This window comes from Ovis canadensis, chromosome 2 (genome assembly GCF_042477335.2).
Source record: "Ovis canadensis isolate MfBH-ARS-UI-01 breed Bighorn chromosome 2, ARS-UI_OviCan_v2, whole genome shotgun sequence".
In the NCBI taxonomy this organism is placed as follows: Eukaryota; Metazoa; Chordata; class Mammalia; order Artiodactyla; family Bovidae; genus Ovis; species Ovis canadensis.
The window spans coordinates 66,372,755-66,389,477 of record NC_091246.1 but is presented as its reverse complement, the minus strand read 5'-3'; the positions used below and the strand labels follow the sequence as shown (position 1 = coordinate 66,389,477).

Below are 16,723 nucleotides of genomic sequence, written 5' to 3'. Positions count from 1 at the left end.
AAGGAATGTACACCTAAACTAACATATTATAAGTCAACTATCTTCCAATAAAAGTCATTGGAAAAAAAAAAAACCCAACACCAATTCCTTAGTGGAAGGAGGAAAAGAGAAAAGGAAAATGAAGAGGAAGGAGCCCATGTCCTATGGCCCCTCCATTCCCCTAGTTCTCCTTATCATCAGTGTGGACTAGCGTAGCTTTCATGGTATTTCCCACTTCACAGGACATTTAGAATATGTTCTCCTGCTCTTCCCAGCCTCCTTCCCATGCCAAACCATCAATCAACTTACACACTCTCTTCCAAGTTTGGAACACAAGCTTAACACTCATAGTTTAAATCCAGGGCCTGGCAAATTACCTACCCGCCTTCTTCTGAATATTTATGCCCAAATGCCAGGATGTCGGATGCTCGTCCACTCCCATCACAGACAACAACTGGCACAGGAGGGGTGTCTCGAAGGTACTCCAAGACAATTGAGATCACATTGGGTCCTCCTTCCACAATCAGTGCCACCACTGGAACGCCTTGACCGATTCCTGCATTAAAAAAGGAAAAGAAAAGGAAAAAAAAGAGAAAAGAACACAAAGCCAGCAAACCAAAGAAACAAAAAGAGAAACAAAAAGCACAAACTAAAATTACTGAGCATGGGGAGGAAACAACATATGAAGGGATAACACAGAGCGAAAATTTACAGAAAACCCTTCAGCAGAATTTTCCTACCAGAGAGTCCATTAGACTTTGCCCTCTCCCTGTAACTCCCAGGGTGCTGGGGTCAGTTAACATGTTGATGACAATACCTCACAGGGGAGGCATAGAGTGAGAAGCTGGGAAAGCTGGTTAGTAGAGGAAGCCAGTAGCTGAAAGATTGGAAGCTAAATGTGATCATAAGCAAGTCTCATGTGAATTTCAATGGCCAGTTTCCTATATGAAACATGGAAAGTTAAAAGAAAAAAAAGTCACCTTCCTGAAGTTATCACAGTGCTAAGAAAATGCCTAAGTGGTTTTTATATTAAAGGCTACCAAAATCAGCTGGGGGTATATTTTAACTTGTGGAATCAACTGCTAGCTAAATTAGGGGTCTATCTATTTCAGGCCACAGGTGATCAGCTTGGTTATGGATTTTTAACATATAACGGTCATAATAAATTACCATGAGATATGGCATCTGCCATTTGCCATTATTGTGTCCTTCACCATAGAGTGAGTTGCCACGCACATGATGGGCAAACATTGATTGAATTCAGCTGAATTAAGGAATTTCAGCTATTTACACTGAGTCAAGAGACACTGCTGTTTTCAAGTAAAAAATTACCCTAACATCAGCACTTATGTATGTTCAATCTAACGTATAGAGAAGTACTGAAAACAAATGTCCATGAGAGACCTGATGAGAAAAGAAAGTGAAAGAAAAGTGGAAGTGTTAGTCTCTCAGTCATGTCCTACTCTGCAGCCCCATGGACTGTAGCCTGCCAGGCTTCTCTCTCTGTCCATGGAATTCTCCAGGCAAGAATAGTGGAGTGGGTAGCCATTCCCTTCTCAAGGAGATCCTCCTGACCCAGGGATCAAACCTAGGTCTCCCTCATTGCAGGCAGACTCTTTACCATCTGAGCCACCAGGGAAGCCCATGAGAAACAAATTAGTTTTCAAGTGACCCCTCAAGTTATCATCATTGGTGAATGAATAACTTCCTTTGTTCAATAACTTATTTTGTCACATCGTATTTTTTCACTCTATCTTCTCAGTATAGTTAGGAAAATGGGCAGTTCCATAACAATGAGATGGTTTTGTAAGGTACACAAAGCAGTTATCTTAAAGAGGAAAGAATCAAGCTTTTGTACCATTTCTGTAAATATGAACTGAAAAAACCCCTTAGTCACCTCAGTTCTTTGTCTTCCCCCTTCTGCTATGATATTTTATCTTTTATCAAGAAACTGCTTCCCTATGAGAAATGAGTTTGATGTTTGATTTCTTGCTCCATTAATAAAAGATTCTATTAGACTTGTGTGACCAGTTTTACTTCTAAAGTATAAGTACATCAGTCTCCTTAGGGCCTTAAATCAGTGTTTTTCATGGTTTGATTTTCATCTGTAAAGAATGGTCCAAAATGCCAGTTACACATAGAAGAATGCTATTTTAAATTTACATTTAAAAAATGTAAGAAAATGACAATTGTTGATTAAGGCAAGAAGCCAAGATTTCTTTTTGTTCCCGAAAGGAATTGTGAGACAGATGACTCATAGTCTCATCAGAGTTTTCTGTGGATGGGAAGTTTTTGAGAATTAACTCTCTCAAATCCAAGAAGAGGGAAGTAAAAGGTCATGCTGTTCTCCTTTGACCCAGAGCCCTAAGGACTCAAACAAAAGGGCATTTTAAAGCTCTGTTTTGGTGTCTATGAAGGAGACACTTTCCCCACTGCTGTTGATTATGATTAAGCTCCTGTTGAAAGGCACATTGAAGATTAGGGCTAACTTGAAATGTTAACACAGCATACTTCTTTTTGAGGAGAATTTTCTGACATAAAAAATACCCACTCCTATACAGATTTATATTCTAAAGTGCCTTGGAAAAGACTCTTTTCCAAGGTACATTACAAGTTATTTTATAAAGCATTTTATGTTTATACATAAACTTACATGTTTAAAGATATTTTATAAGGTATTTCCAAAGTACCATGCCATTTAGTTTTCTCCTTTGCTTTTCTTCAGCACATACTCCCGTATTGTTTTAGTCAAGGGACAATACACCATACCTGCTGTTTTATACCAAATGACAACATTTACACTACTTCTAGGATCTTCTAAGATAGGCTAAATTCTGTTTAGCCTAAATTGGCTACATTCTCATTCTTGAGCACTGATTCTATCAGTGGATCATTACTCCTACTCACAGACCAACTATGATCCATTCATGGAGGAAGAAGTCATAAAATGGACCTTCTAGAATATTCCTGATCTAGAGTCTACCAGACAATAGGTAAGATGTCTGGAAAATTCTCCTCTCTTTGAGAGGAAACATAGGTGCAAACATAGGCTTTCCTGGTGACTTAGACACTAAAGGATCCACCTGCAATGCAGGAGAGCTGAGTTCAATCCCTAGGTCAGGAAGATCCCCTGGAGAAGGGCATGGAAACCCCCTCCAGTATTCTTACCTGGAGAATCCCATGGACAGGACCCTGGCAGGCTACAGTCCATGAGGTCACAATGAGTCAACACAACAAAGCAACAGAGCACACACACATGCCTAGGTGCAAAGGATCACTTTTCATGGCAGATGTGAGCAATAAGCTGTCAGCTGTATCTGTCAATAAATCTAACTGTTACACCCTAGAAATAGAGAAGCATTTAGATGGTCATGTTTCCTGTATTTGAAATGAAGCTGTAAGCAACTGAAATGAAGGAAACAACTATATTAATTCATATATATATATATATATATATATATATATATATATATATATATATATCAGGGCTAAAAATTGGATGGAGCAAAAATCAAAACATTATCTATTTTTTCATAAATTGAATATATCCAATATATCTAATGACTCCAAATTCTCTCCCATTTCCTTTAGATAAAAATTTGTTCCAAAGACTATTAAAAACCTTTAAAGCCTAAAATAGTAGCAGTTTTGATTTTCTTAGTTACAGGTGGTAGAGAATCAGGCCATGCCTAAAAATACGCTTTGTGTAAATTAAATGTGCCAATATATGGTAACATTAAACTTTTTTGTCAATACACACACAGATACACACACATACACACACCCTACTCTCATGTATTGCCTTTTTCTGAGAAAAGAAAATGATATAAAATAATTAGTAATGATCCAAAGTAATGGTCCTTAGCCTATTTTTTTTTTTGAGACAAGAATCTTTGAATACTTTTGTGAATCCAGTGAAAGCCAATGATCTTTTCCCAAGAAAAACAAAGGCACATATGGATAGTCACAAAAATGCTTCTATGCAATTTTAAAAGTTCATGGATTCCTAAAGTCTATTCATAAAAACCTTGCTAATGGACTCTCACAAAGCCCCACCCTAAATTAAGAACATTGATACACAGTTGGTCATCTGTATCTGTGAGTTTCACATCCATGAATTCAACCAACTGCAAATCGAAAAAAAAAATTCCAGCAAGATCCAAAAAGCAAAACTTGAATTTGCTGGGCGTTGGCAATTAATGCCATAGCATTGATCTGTACTGAGTATTATAAGTGATTTAGAGGTGATTTAAAGTTTACTGCAGGACACGCATGGGCTGCCTGCAAATACTGCACCATTTTATACAAAGGACTTGAGCATCTGCAGTTTTGGTGTCTGGGGGGTGGGACTGGAACCAATCTCCTGAGGATACTGAAGGACCACTATATATGCAATGAGCATCAGTCTGTGTTCTTTTATGAAGCTCACTGAAAGTCAAAGTGTTAGTTGCTCAGTCATGTCCGCCTCTTTGTGACCCCATGGACCGTTAGGCTCCTTTGTCCATGGAATTTTCCAGGCAAGAATATTGGAATGGGTTGCCATTCCCTTCTCCAGGGAATCTTCCCGACCCAGGCATCGAACCTGGGTCTTCTGCAATGCAGGCAGATTCCCCTAAGCCACCAGGGGAATTCAATCCCATCATTTCATGGCAAATAGATGGGGAAACAATGAAAACAGTGCAGACTTTATTTTCTTGGACTCCAAAAATCACTGGAGATGGTGATCGCAGCCATGAAATTAAAAGATGCTTGCTCCTTGGAAGAAAAGCTATGACCAACCTAGACAGCATATTAAAAAGCAGAGACATTACTTTGCTGACTAAGGTCTGTCTAGTCAAAGCTATGGTTTTTCCAGTAGTCATGTATAGATGTGAGAGTTGGACTATAAAGAAAGCTGAATGCCGAAGAATTGATGCTTTTGAACTGTGGTGTTGGAGGAGACTCTTTAGAGTTCCTTGGACTGCAAGGAGATCAAACCAGCCCATCCTAAAGGAAATTAGTCCTGAATATTCACTGGAAGGACTGATGCTAAAGCTGAAGTTCCAATACTTTGGCCACCTGATGTGAAGAACTGACTCACCACAAAAGGCCCTGATACTGGGAAAGATTGAAGGCAGGAAAAGAAGGGGACGACAGAGGATGAGATGGTTGGATGGCATTGACTTGATGGACTTAAGTCTGAGAAAGCTCTGGGAATTGGTGATGGACAGGGAAGCCTGGCGTGCTCCAGTCAATGGGGTCACAAAGAGTTAGACACAACTCAGCAACTGAACTTAACTGATGAAATGCACTGAGACGTCTGAGACAGGTTCTAGAAAAGGTTTTCAGACAAAACGCTAGTCTGGGGAAACTATATCACATTGTTACTGCCCAGTTATATTGATTAACCAAACTTCCCACTATCTATAGTTTATTTCTCCTCCTATCCTTCATTCCTTTCTCTTTTCCTTGTTTTTCTTGATTTCTTCCATTCACATTTTCTTTTCTAAATGGTATTTTGGATAAGGGATATTTTAAAAGTCTCTAGAGAAGATAAATTTTATAAATCTGTAGCATATGACCTCATTAGTAAAGAAAAAAGCTTTTTAAAATATCAAGAATGGTATATTTTTATTAGTGAAATAAAGAAAGCATTTCGAGAACTCACTGAAGATCCAGCTGGATTCATAAGGACCACTACCAATTTATGCCCACAAAGGAAGTAATATAATTATTCTAAAGAGCTTCACAAATGTACTTGTTCATCTGAAACTACTGACGGACCAGTCACAAAAAGCAGTTTAGATTTATAGTTTTTTAAAAATACAACCTTTATTATTACCAAAAAGTTCTCATTTTATCTAGGTCCCTCAGAGGCTTTTTTGGTTAATACTTGCTCTTTTGGTTTGGGGAAAATTTTTCATTTTCTACCAGAACCAAGAACTTCTTAGAGATTTCCATTAGAATTTAATTTTAGAGCAACACAACGTTGCTTAATTAGGAAGAGGCAAGATGTTTGCCACACTCTTTATAGTTTTTGTAATTTTGGAACTGGAGGCATTATAGCCTATAAAAAAACATGTGAGCTTGAGTAATGGACTTAGCAATCTAGGGGATTCCAGGTTGACCCAGGGCTTTTAAATTATAAACTGAGACCCAATTAATGCTTCTTTGCAGAAGATAACCTTTTAGACTTCTGTCTCATTTTGTTATACCTGCTATGCAGTTCAGCCTGGGCTACCAATAATTCAAATATTGTCAAAATTGGCATTAAACAAAGAACAGGTTGGGTACTGTGAAGAAGGGAGGTGGAAGGGATAGAAGAACGTCTTAAAATTCCAAAAGAGTTTTTCCTGTTTCTTTCTTCATTGGCATGAGACTATAATCTATGATCAGTTCAGCCACAAGTAAAAATACTTGGTGTACTGTAGCAAAATTCTTGGACAACTAGAAATTTGATCCAACTAAATTAATCCTTTGGTTTACTGTCAACCTTACTGTATATGACCTAAAATGCCAATGGGCTCAGAAATACTGTATTTTTTGTTGGAAAACAGTTTATTATTTACATAATGATGGAGCATAGAAGATTGATATTAAGTCAGTGACCAAAGCCACACATCATGTGATCATTTGGAAAAGGGGCTTGAAACTTTACATGCGAGATGACTTCTTGAAGATCTTAGTCACTTTGAGACCAAGACAGTGATGGGTAGACATTTCTGTTTACCAGATAAAATTGTTTAGCAGTAACGTGGACACAGTTAACTCACTGGCCTTGCCAGTTCTGGGATTATGCAATTCTTAATGATTCAGAAGTTTGTCAAGAGAATTCATATGCTTTGAAAGTATGCACATAGTGAGAGTTTGTCAACATAGTTTATGCTGCACAATTATAAATTTATATTAGTAAAATTTGTACATCATTAAAAAGCACTGAACACATCCTCTTTATCCCATTTCTCATTTGAATAGTCTAGTCTTTGATTCAATGGTTGATTCAACCAATAGATATACTGGTCACTGTCTCCTGTATTTGGACTATAAAGGGGTGATAAACTCACTAAGCCATTAAGGTCTTGTAGTTTACAAACAGAACTTTATACAGATCGGGGGGTGGGTGGGTGGCAACAATTACTGTAGTGATGGGAGAAGAAGCAGTCAAGCTATTAGTATCTACCTGATTTTAATAGGTACCAGTTTACTGCCTACTTGAGAAATAGTGACTGAAGTTTGCATAATGCTACAGCTTTTTACAAGTATTGAATAGTTTTAGAATTAGGTTCTTGCTACTCTTAATGCAACTCTTCTGTGGTCCGGAAATACTGGGATGGATTTATGAAAATTAAATAAAGCTGGTAATCAGCTATATTTGACAACACTCGATGCTATTCTTTGTTATTAAGTTTAACGTGCTTCTTACAATTAGGCAGTTTACCAGAACATGAATATTCAGGTATAACTGTAGAATATTACTCTACAGAGAATAATATTTTAATATGCTTTTTTCCCCCCAAAATAAACATGATTGGAAATCTCTGAGCTACTAAGGAGCAGCATGAGCCCAAGAAAATATCTAGGGATGATATAAAAAAATGCACCTCATTTTAACTAGAATGTCTCTTCAGTCTTCGAAGGAAGCAGATGTTTTAGATACTGCCTTCATGTTTTGGAGATAGAATACATTATCTATCCAAGAGAACAGAACTATAATTGGAATGTGCCTGATCTTACTTGGAAGTGGGTAATAAACCCATTTGTTCTAACAAATCCTGACCATATACTCAATTGGTAAATGCCAATTCCACTTCAAACCAATGTCATGTATCATTATTATTACAATTTTTTGTCACTATAATTCTGCACCTAAATGGATGCTTAGAAAATTATTTGGAAATATAAAATACTGCACAAATTATTGGAGAAGGCAATGGCACCCCACTCCAGTACTCTTGCCTGGAAAATCCCATGGACAGAGAAGCCTGCTGGGCTGCTGTCTATGGGGTCGCATAGAGTCGGACACGACTGACTTAGCAGCAGCAGCAACAGCAGCACAAATTATTAAGTCAGAAGAAAATCACATGCAACAAGATGCTTCACTTTTAGACATTTAATCTAGTCTTCACCTTCGCCTGTCCTTAACTATACGGAAAGTCCTCAGATGCTCTTTTCTCAGTGTGAGGACCCTGGCAGGAGACAGTAGTTGGGGGCCCTTTGGAGAAGAAAAATTGGGGATGGAAGAGGTTGGTGGGTTTTTTTTTTTTTTTTTTTTGAGGTAGGGTTTTAAGAGGCAATATTCAGGTCTAACTTGAGTGTAAACATACCATCTACACGGTGTCAGGTAGGCCTTCATTTTGGAGCATAGCTGATGCTCACGTGGGAAGCCTGATCACCAGTAATGGTGACTCCTCTGCTCCTCTCACTCACAAAGTCTATCAAGGAACTTCAACAGCAGACGGGATTTAGATGGCTTTCCAAGAGTTCTAAGTCCAAAGGCAGAGACAGTGATCACACCACTCTGAATACCCTTGACTCCTGGAGAGGGGCACTCTCTTCTACAAGCCAGCTAGGCTGGGGCATTGCTTGCTCCTCCCTGGCAACGTGGGCCCCAAGACTGGGGTTCTGCCTTGATTTCAGTGAAGTTTTCTGGAAGCACTTTGTCATGCAACAGCACTACCACCCCAGCCATACACTCCGGAAGCCTGGCCCTGTCTCACTCTCTCAGATGACACTCTTCTTTAGCTCACAGGATGCCTGTCTGGAACTGGGCTGAACCTATCCTGTCCTGACCTCCACCTCTGATTCTCAGTTCCACAACTGCCTCTACCTTCATTTATCTGCTGCCTCCTGTTGACCCCCACTTTCCGGCTCAGCATTTCTTCTATTTCCTTCAATCTCTTCTGTTTCACCCCCTTACTACTATAAACTTTGACAATATGTTTACACAAAACTACTGACATGGTAGCTGGAATTATGCAGAAATGCATCTTGATATGAATTGATAAACCAAAAATATATTTTAGAATTCTACACACATCTAATACACAGAGTTGGCATACAATTCATAGGGTTGTTTAGAGTAATAAATTGAGCTATTTGTAAAGCACATAGAACAGAGCCTGGAACTTACTGAGAACTATGTGGTTAAACAAACACAACTATAAAGATTCTTATTTATATTTATTAGGCTTTAAATGTATAAATGATTCATGAAGATAAATGTAATTTATGTATTTAAACCAAAAGAATGCTCAGACAAATATTTTGAAACACACTTTTCTGAAGTCTGAATATTCTCTCATGCAGATCAATAATACGCTTGCTGCTGCTGCTAAGCTGCTTCAGTTGTGTCTGGCTCTGTGTGACCCCATAGATGGCAGCCCACCAGGCTCCTCCATGCCTGGGATTCTCCAGGCAAGAACACCGGAGTGGGTTGCCATTTCCTTCTCCAATGCATGAAAGTGAAAAGTGAAAGTGAAGTCGCTCAGTCGTGTCCGACTCTTCACGACCCCATGGACTGCAGCCTACCAGGCTCCTCTGCCCATGGGATTTTCCAGGCAAGAGTACTGGAGTGGGGTGCCATTGCCTTCTCCAATAATATGTTTAGGAAGCCCAATTCCTTTATCTTGTATCAAAACACTAGAAGTCTGCTTTGGTGTAGGTGATCTTTCACGTCATTCTCCAAATGCTTTCTACCAAGGGGCTTCTCCTCAGTGATTCAATCAACTTAAGTCTTTTGAATTCTCTGGGCTGGACAGAGATGTAAATGCCAAGGAACAGAACCCATAAGTTGATTTCAAGGATTTTAAATGCTAATAAACAAACTTAGCTTTTGACTTAGTCAATGGAAAACAGTTATCCTCTCAAGGCCAGACAGCTCTGACTGAAATGTTCTGCTATTAATGTCTGTATGTTTTTAGGACATCCAAACAACATCCCATGTGAATCATTTCAAAAGATGTTATGGGGAGGGAGGTGGGAGGGGGGTTCATGTTTGGGAATGCATGTAAGAATTAAAGATTTTAAAATTTAAAAAAAAAACAAAAAACAAAAGAAAGGGAACAGCCAATCCCAAAGGCTATAAGGCAAGTATTACTTTCATGAAAAGAGAGCGCCAGCATTATTTTCTTTGAGGCCATTGTTTGCAGGCTGAATGTTTTAATGTAATTGATCTAAGTCTACAAGAAAACCCACTCAAACAAAGCTATAGCCTTCTTAGTCTGCTCTGTTCAAAAGCCACATCAAAAGGCATTCCTTGCCTTCTCAAATATAAGGTAATCAAAGTGGTTCTAACTCATTTTACTTTTTAATTCTTTCCCCTATAAATGTGCCAGGAACCAAGTCCACAGCTTTTACAAGTTCCATTGGCTTCTTGGCAGAATTTCATAAGCAGCAGAGCAGCCAGGGGAATTATGAATTGAAAAAACATGGACAGACCTAGCCCACAGTGCAGGGCATACCTGGGTAGGATAGGGAAATGGTAAGAGAAAGGAAAATATTGCTGGTAATGGCAAAATGGCATATCAATTTGCCCTTCCAAAATAATTTTTAAAAATCTCTCTGCATCATTTGAAGGAGTCTGCAATTATTTCTCCCTGCTCTAAATGTGAAACGTTTGATTCTCTCTTTGAGGCATATTCTTTTTAACTTACTCTTTCTGGAGAACTTGCATGCATCCTGCAGTTGCCAGGTTCAAAGACAAGTCTACCTTATGCCCCCCCCTTTCACCCCCCACGAGGCAGAACTAACTATTCTCATTGTGTGTTCTTATAGTACTTACTTTTTTAAGAAGCCCATGCCAACGGATATTCTTTATAAATTTGTCAACAAACTATATTGTTATAAAAGAAAAAATTTTCATAGTACCTTATATATCTCTCATTAAATTCCACGTTTGGACATCTCTTTTCTCTCTAGGTAGGTTTATCTTTGTATCCACAGCATATCATATAGTGTTCTACATGCTGTGGTTGCTCACTAAAATTTGGGTACAGAAGGAAGACAAGATACTGAATCTCCTCAAGTATATCCTGATTGCTCATATATTAGAAAACGATGTAATTATTTCCATAGAAATGTTCAAATCTTTTATGATATAAACTAGTTTCCCTCAGTCAACTGATCTGAGTTTCAAGGCATTCCGATCTGATTTCAATTCTCATGAAATCAGGAAGTGAAGTGAAGTGAATTGAAAGTCACTCAGTTACGTCCTACTCTTTGCGACCCCATGGACTTATACAGTCCACGGAATTCACCAGGCCGGAATACTAGAGTGGGTAGCCTTTCTCTTCTCCAGGAGATCTTCCCAACCCAGGAATTGAACCCAGGTCTCCCGCACTGCAGGTGGATTCTTTACCAACTGAGCTATGAGGGAAGCCCTCATGAAATCAGGAATTATGCCAAATGCCCAGTTTCTGTGCTGTTAGTTTTCCTGTGGACTACTGAGATTGCTTTCTGATTTCTCTGCCTCTGCAACAAACATCACGTAACTGCTAGTTATCATCTGTAAATAGTCTTCTCTGTAACAATCTTTAGTGGGTTCCCAATACTTATAGATAAAAGTCCAAATCATTTTGTATGACAGACAAGGCTCCCTATATGCTGAACCCAATCTTTATTCACAGCCTCAGCTCTCCAGAACTTTCTGTTCACTCTGATTCTAGTCTCATCCAGACTATTTTCTCTATCCTTCATCTAGGATTATTTTAAAATTTCTCTTCAGCTATCCTAATTTTCAGAAAGGGTTATCTTGCCCTAATCTGGGTTTCATGAGGAAGAACTTTTCCTAAACTCATCCTTGGGTTTCCTATGCTCTTTTACTCACTTGGTAAATTGAAGAAGAATTGGATTTGCTCACTCTTCTTTCTCTGGGCATCTTCCTCCTGCAGGAAACCTGACATCTCCCAACTCCCCCAGTACTGCCCCTGAGGATGCGTGCAGTGGGATGGGGGATGAAGGCTTACTGTGGAATTGTGCATAATGCTTGTGAGTCCATAAACCCAACTTGGTCAATAGTCTAAAAGTCATGTATGCTAACTTGTCCCTCAACTAAAAATGATATTCTGTGTTCCATCAACTACTTCTTTTATTTCTCAAAGTGTTTAGAACTTGAATGAGGAATAGAGGTGCTATTTATTGTGGACCCTTATAAACTCTAACTCAATCTTCCAAGTCCAGTTCAAATTTTACCAATTCCTGAGGCCCTTCCTAACTCCCTGAGGCAATATTAATTATTCATTCCTTTGTAGTCCCATTGTTTAGTTTTTTATTTTTCTACATATCCTATGGCACTTTTAAAATTCTGCTTTGCGTTAATGAAAGTTTCATTCACTACACTGTAAACTCTTTGGGACAGAGACAACATTCTAGTTTCTACAGTGCCTCACACTTAGAAGGCAGTTCAAATAAATACTTCTGAAATGAAACAAAATTAGAAAGTACAATGTCTAGGGTCTATACCTTGGGACTACTGCTGCTGCTGCTGCTGCTGCTGCTGCATCGTTTCAGTCATGTCTGACTCTGTGCGACCCCATAGACGGCAGCCCACCAGGCTCCTCCATCCCTGGGACTCTCCAGGCAAGAACACTGGAGTGGGTTGCCATTTCCTTCTCCAATGCACGCGAGTGAAAAGTGAAAGTGAAGTTGCTCAGTCGTGTCTGACCCTCAGCGACCCCATGGACTGCAGCCTACCAGGCCCCTCCATTCATGGGATTTTCCAGGCAAGAGTACTGGAGTGGGCTGCCGTTTTCTTCTCCATACCTTGGGACTAGCACACCTGAAAAGGAGTGACTAAATAAATAGGTTGTTGTAAAGAGACTGAGTATCATATCTCTATACTATTGATGAAAACTGCTGAAGTAGAGATGGCAGCCATTTAAATGGCCCTTAGTGCTCTTTCACAGGCTTTTACTACTGGCCTCAGTGGTGGTTGGAGACCTAGAAGAGAACATGGTCAGAAACCTGGGTGAGTGCTCACACTTTGCCTGTCCATCTGGATTAAATTTGGAAGAGTCCAGATTCTTATTTATGTCTCAGAATTGGACCTAACTAGAGTGACAACATGGAGAAGGTAATGGCAGCCCACTCTAGTACTCTTGCCTGGAGAATCCCATAGATGCAGGAGCCTGGAAGGCTGCAGTCCATGGGGTCGCGAAGAGTCTGACACAACTGAGTGACTTCCCTTTCACTTTTTACTTTCATGCATTGGAGAAGGAAATGGCAACCCACTCCAGTGTTCTTGCCTGGAGAATCTCAGGGACGGCAGAGCCTGGTGGGCTGCCGTCTAGGGGGTCGCACAGAGTTGGACACAACTGACGCGACTTAGCAGTAGCAGTAGCAGAATGACAACATGTCCTGGCCACTGGGTAAAACGATGCAAGGTTTACATTCTTCCCCTTGCTGGAAGAATGTCCATAAAAGCTATTACTTCCTCTGGCTGAGATGAATAGGGAACTATATGACTAAAGTGGAAACCTAATTCTGCCTCTGACGTGATGGATACATATTAGCAGCTAAGTTGCTGTAGACCAGGAATGACCTTCATTTACCACCCAAGTTATTATAGTTATTAAGATAACTGACTGCCATTATCATGTATGAGACAATGGAAGGGTACTGATTATTTGGGATTTAGTACTGATATTTAATTCAATTTCTGACCAGCAGTTGGGAAAAGCAATACATTTTTATTTGATTATCTGGCATCTTTTCCAAAAGATAATGTGCCCAATCTGATCAAAACTTGACTGTTACTAAATTCTCAGTGAGAAAATGGTGACAATGTCATGGGGAACCTTCTTGCTTCTGGTTTCAAGTTTCCATGGGGAGGGAGCTCCATGTGGGTGACTCATCCAGCCTTCTGTCCTTCTCTTACTCATCTCCACATATAGAATTGAGGAACCTGGTTGAGGAGAAGGCAATGGCACTCCACTCCAGGACTCTTGCCTGGAAAATCCCATGGACAGGGGAGCCTGGTGGGCTGCCGTCTATGGGGTTGCACAGAGTTGGACATGACTGAGTGCCTTCACTTTCACTTTTCACTTTCATGCATTGGAGAAGGAAATGGTAATGCACTCCAGTGTTCTTGCCTGGAGAATCCCAGGGACAAGGGAGCCTGGTGGACTGCCATCTATGGAGTTGCAGAGAGTCGGATGCAACCGAAGCAACGCAGCAGCAGCAGCAGCAACCTGGTTGAAAAGTCTTTCAATGAGGAGGATTTATCACCTTTTTCCCTTTTTCTCCATGGACCAGTGCCTGTCAGTGATATCAGTAAAGTTGCTTCTGTAGATCCAATTTTCTTCTCTGGTTGCCTGCCTATGGGCTGAAATGAGCAGGCAAACCCATCTGGCCCTCTCACTAAGTCATTATCTCCAACTACTTCATCATTAATAAAAGTGATATTTTGATCTCCATCTGCTTGACTCTAGTGTTCAACTCTCAATTTGAATCTTGTCCTGTCAAGAGTGAGTTATAATTTACTGGACTTCCTCAAGGTCCAAAATCATGAATCACAATGCTGTTATTTCTGCTTCTGGCATTCATTTTGAAGCAGCATTTAACAAATTTGAGCCTCTGGTTCAAGTTTGTGAGCACGATCTTATTTTTCAAATGCAAATAAAGCCTTTTCTGAAGACAATTTTTCCTTAATTTCCTTATAGTTCCTTAAAAGGAAACAACAACTGCCACAGATTTTAAAAAGCTTATCAAAAAATGGAGCCCAAACAAGGTACTTATGAATTTTGGGGTTGCAGTGAATGACTATATGTAGTGAAGTCTACTCAGCCAACTGACTGAAGGCTCTTTCCCCCACAGGTGAAGTAGCAGCTATAGCTAGAGCACCCACCAGTTGCTGGGCACTCAGCCAGGCAGACTGTACATGCTCACTCAATTTGCTCACCAACTCTAAGATAGAGATATTATCATCCACATTTTACAGTTAAATAAATGGAGGCATTGAGAGCAAATTACAAGTCTGAACAGGGTTTCAAACAGAGGTCTGTTAGGAAATTCAGAGCCTGCACTCTGCATTCTACTTGGCTTGTCTCTCATTATGGTGACTATGTAATTTATCATACAAAAACCAGGGCGTTCTCATAAGTGAAGAGGTCATCATTAATAATTTCTGGGGGATGAAAACCAGAACTATTTAGTTTTGGACAAACCTATACATATGATGGATGTGAGAGTTGGACTGTGAAGAAGGCTGAGCACCAAAGAATTGATGCTTTTGAACTGTGGTGTTGGAGAAGACTCTTGAGAGTCCCTTGGACTGCAAGGAGATCCAACCAGTCCATTCTGAAGGAGATCAACCCTGGGATTTCTTTGGAAGGAATGATGCTAAAGCTGAAACTCCAGTACTTTGGCCACCTCATGTGAAGAGTTGACTCACTGGAAAAGACTGTGATGCTGGCAGGGATTGGGGGCAGGAGGAGAAGGGGACGACAGAGGATGAGATGGCTGGATGGCATCACGGACTCGATGGATGAGTCTGAGTGAACTCTGGGAGTTGGTGATGGATAGGGAGGCCTGGCGTGCTGCGATTCATGGGGTTGCAAAGAGTCAGACACGACTGAGCGACTGAACTGAACCATGGCAAATGGCACCCCACTCCAGTACTCTTGCCTGGAAAATCCCATGGACGGAGGAGCCTGGTAGGCTGCAGTCCGTGGGGTCGCTAAGAGTCGGACATGACTGAGCAACTGCACTTTCACTTTTCACTTTCATGCATTGGAGAAGGAAATGGCAACCCACTCCAGTATTCTTGCCTGGAGAATCCCAGGGATGGGGGAGCCTGGTGGGCTGCCATCTATGGGATCGCACAGAGTCGGACACGACTGAAGCGACTTAGCAGCAGCAGCATACATATGATCTCTCTAAGGTCTCAAATGAATTTCTAGCAGATTTTTTTAAACAGATGCCAATTTCAGATATTTAGAAAGGAGCCTGAGTTTATTCACTGTTTCTTTGTTTGCCTCTTCCTGGCTTACAAAAGCCAAGACTCACTAGTTGCCCCTCCCTGATTCCTGAGATCCAGTTTCTAGTGCCATCTAAATAAATCACAGCTGTTCATTATCAGAGATATTTCTTCCTCTAGACACACAGAGGGATGAAGCTCCAAGGAAGGATTAGATCATTAAGCAAAGGAAAATAGCAACAACAATATCAGCAGCACCTGCATAAATCCTTTAGGGGGAAATGATCAATTTAAAGTTTTTCTCATGTTCTAGCATATCCTTGTTGGTGCTGGAAATAAATATCTTCTTTTCTCTCTTATAAATAAATGCCTCATTATATTCAATCACTTATGCACACTGGAGTGTCGTGATGAGAAATTGGATATAGTCAAAACCTAGGGGCATGCAGGGGGTATTCTGGGTCCTTAATCACTGGAGGTGGTTAACCTCATTATCCTACTCTGTCAAGTTGGTGGGAAGTAGCCACTTGGCTTATTACTACCGTAGCCATGAAGAGTCATTTGACTGCAATAATAAGTGCTAACTTATTAGGGTTAGCACTTTAGGGTTATCCTAATGTTTTATATATATATATATAAGAGAGTGTGACACTCAAAGGACTGTTCTTAAAACCCTGATTCTAATGTGCAAAGAACTAGTTTGTGCATTGAAAATTATCACAGGAAGGGGTGGGTAGAAATGCCCATTTTTCAGTTCTCGGCTCTTCTTACCATCAGTGTCTTCTCCAGCAGGATGGCTATCAAACCTAGCATGCTCCAGAATCACCCCGAGGATCAGCGAAAATACACAAA

General features: G+C 40.1%; 1 protein-coding gene across 2 annotated transcripts in view; it reads right to left on the bottom strand.

Moving 5' to 3' along the window:
• Nucleotides 1-16,723, bottom strand: part of TRPM3 (transient receptor potential cation channel subfamily M member 3) — a 596,910-nt gene that overhangs the window by 217,249 nt on the left and 362,938 nt on the right. For both annotated transcript variants that reach the window (XM_069574093.1, XM_069574094.1), the window contains one exon: nt 361-535. In XM_069574093.1, the coding sequence (XP_069430194.1) occupies nt 361-535 (175 nt within the window). The remainder of the gene's footprint in view (nt 1-360; nt 536-16,723) is intronic.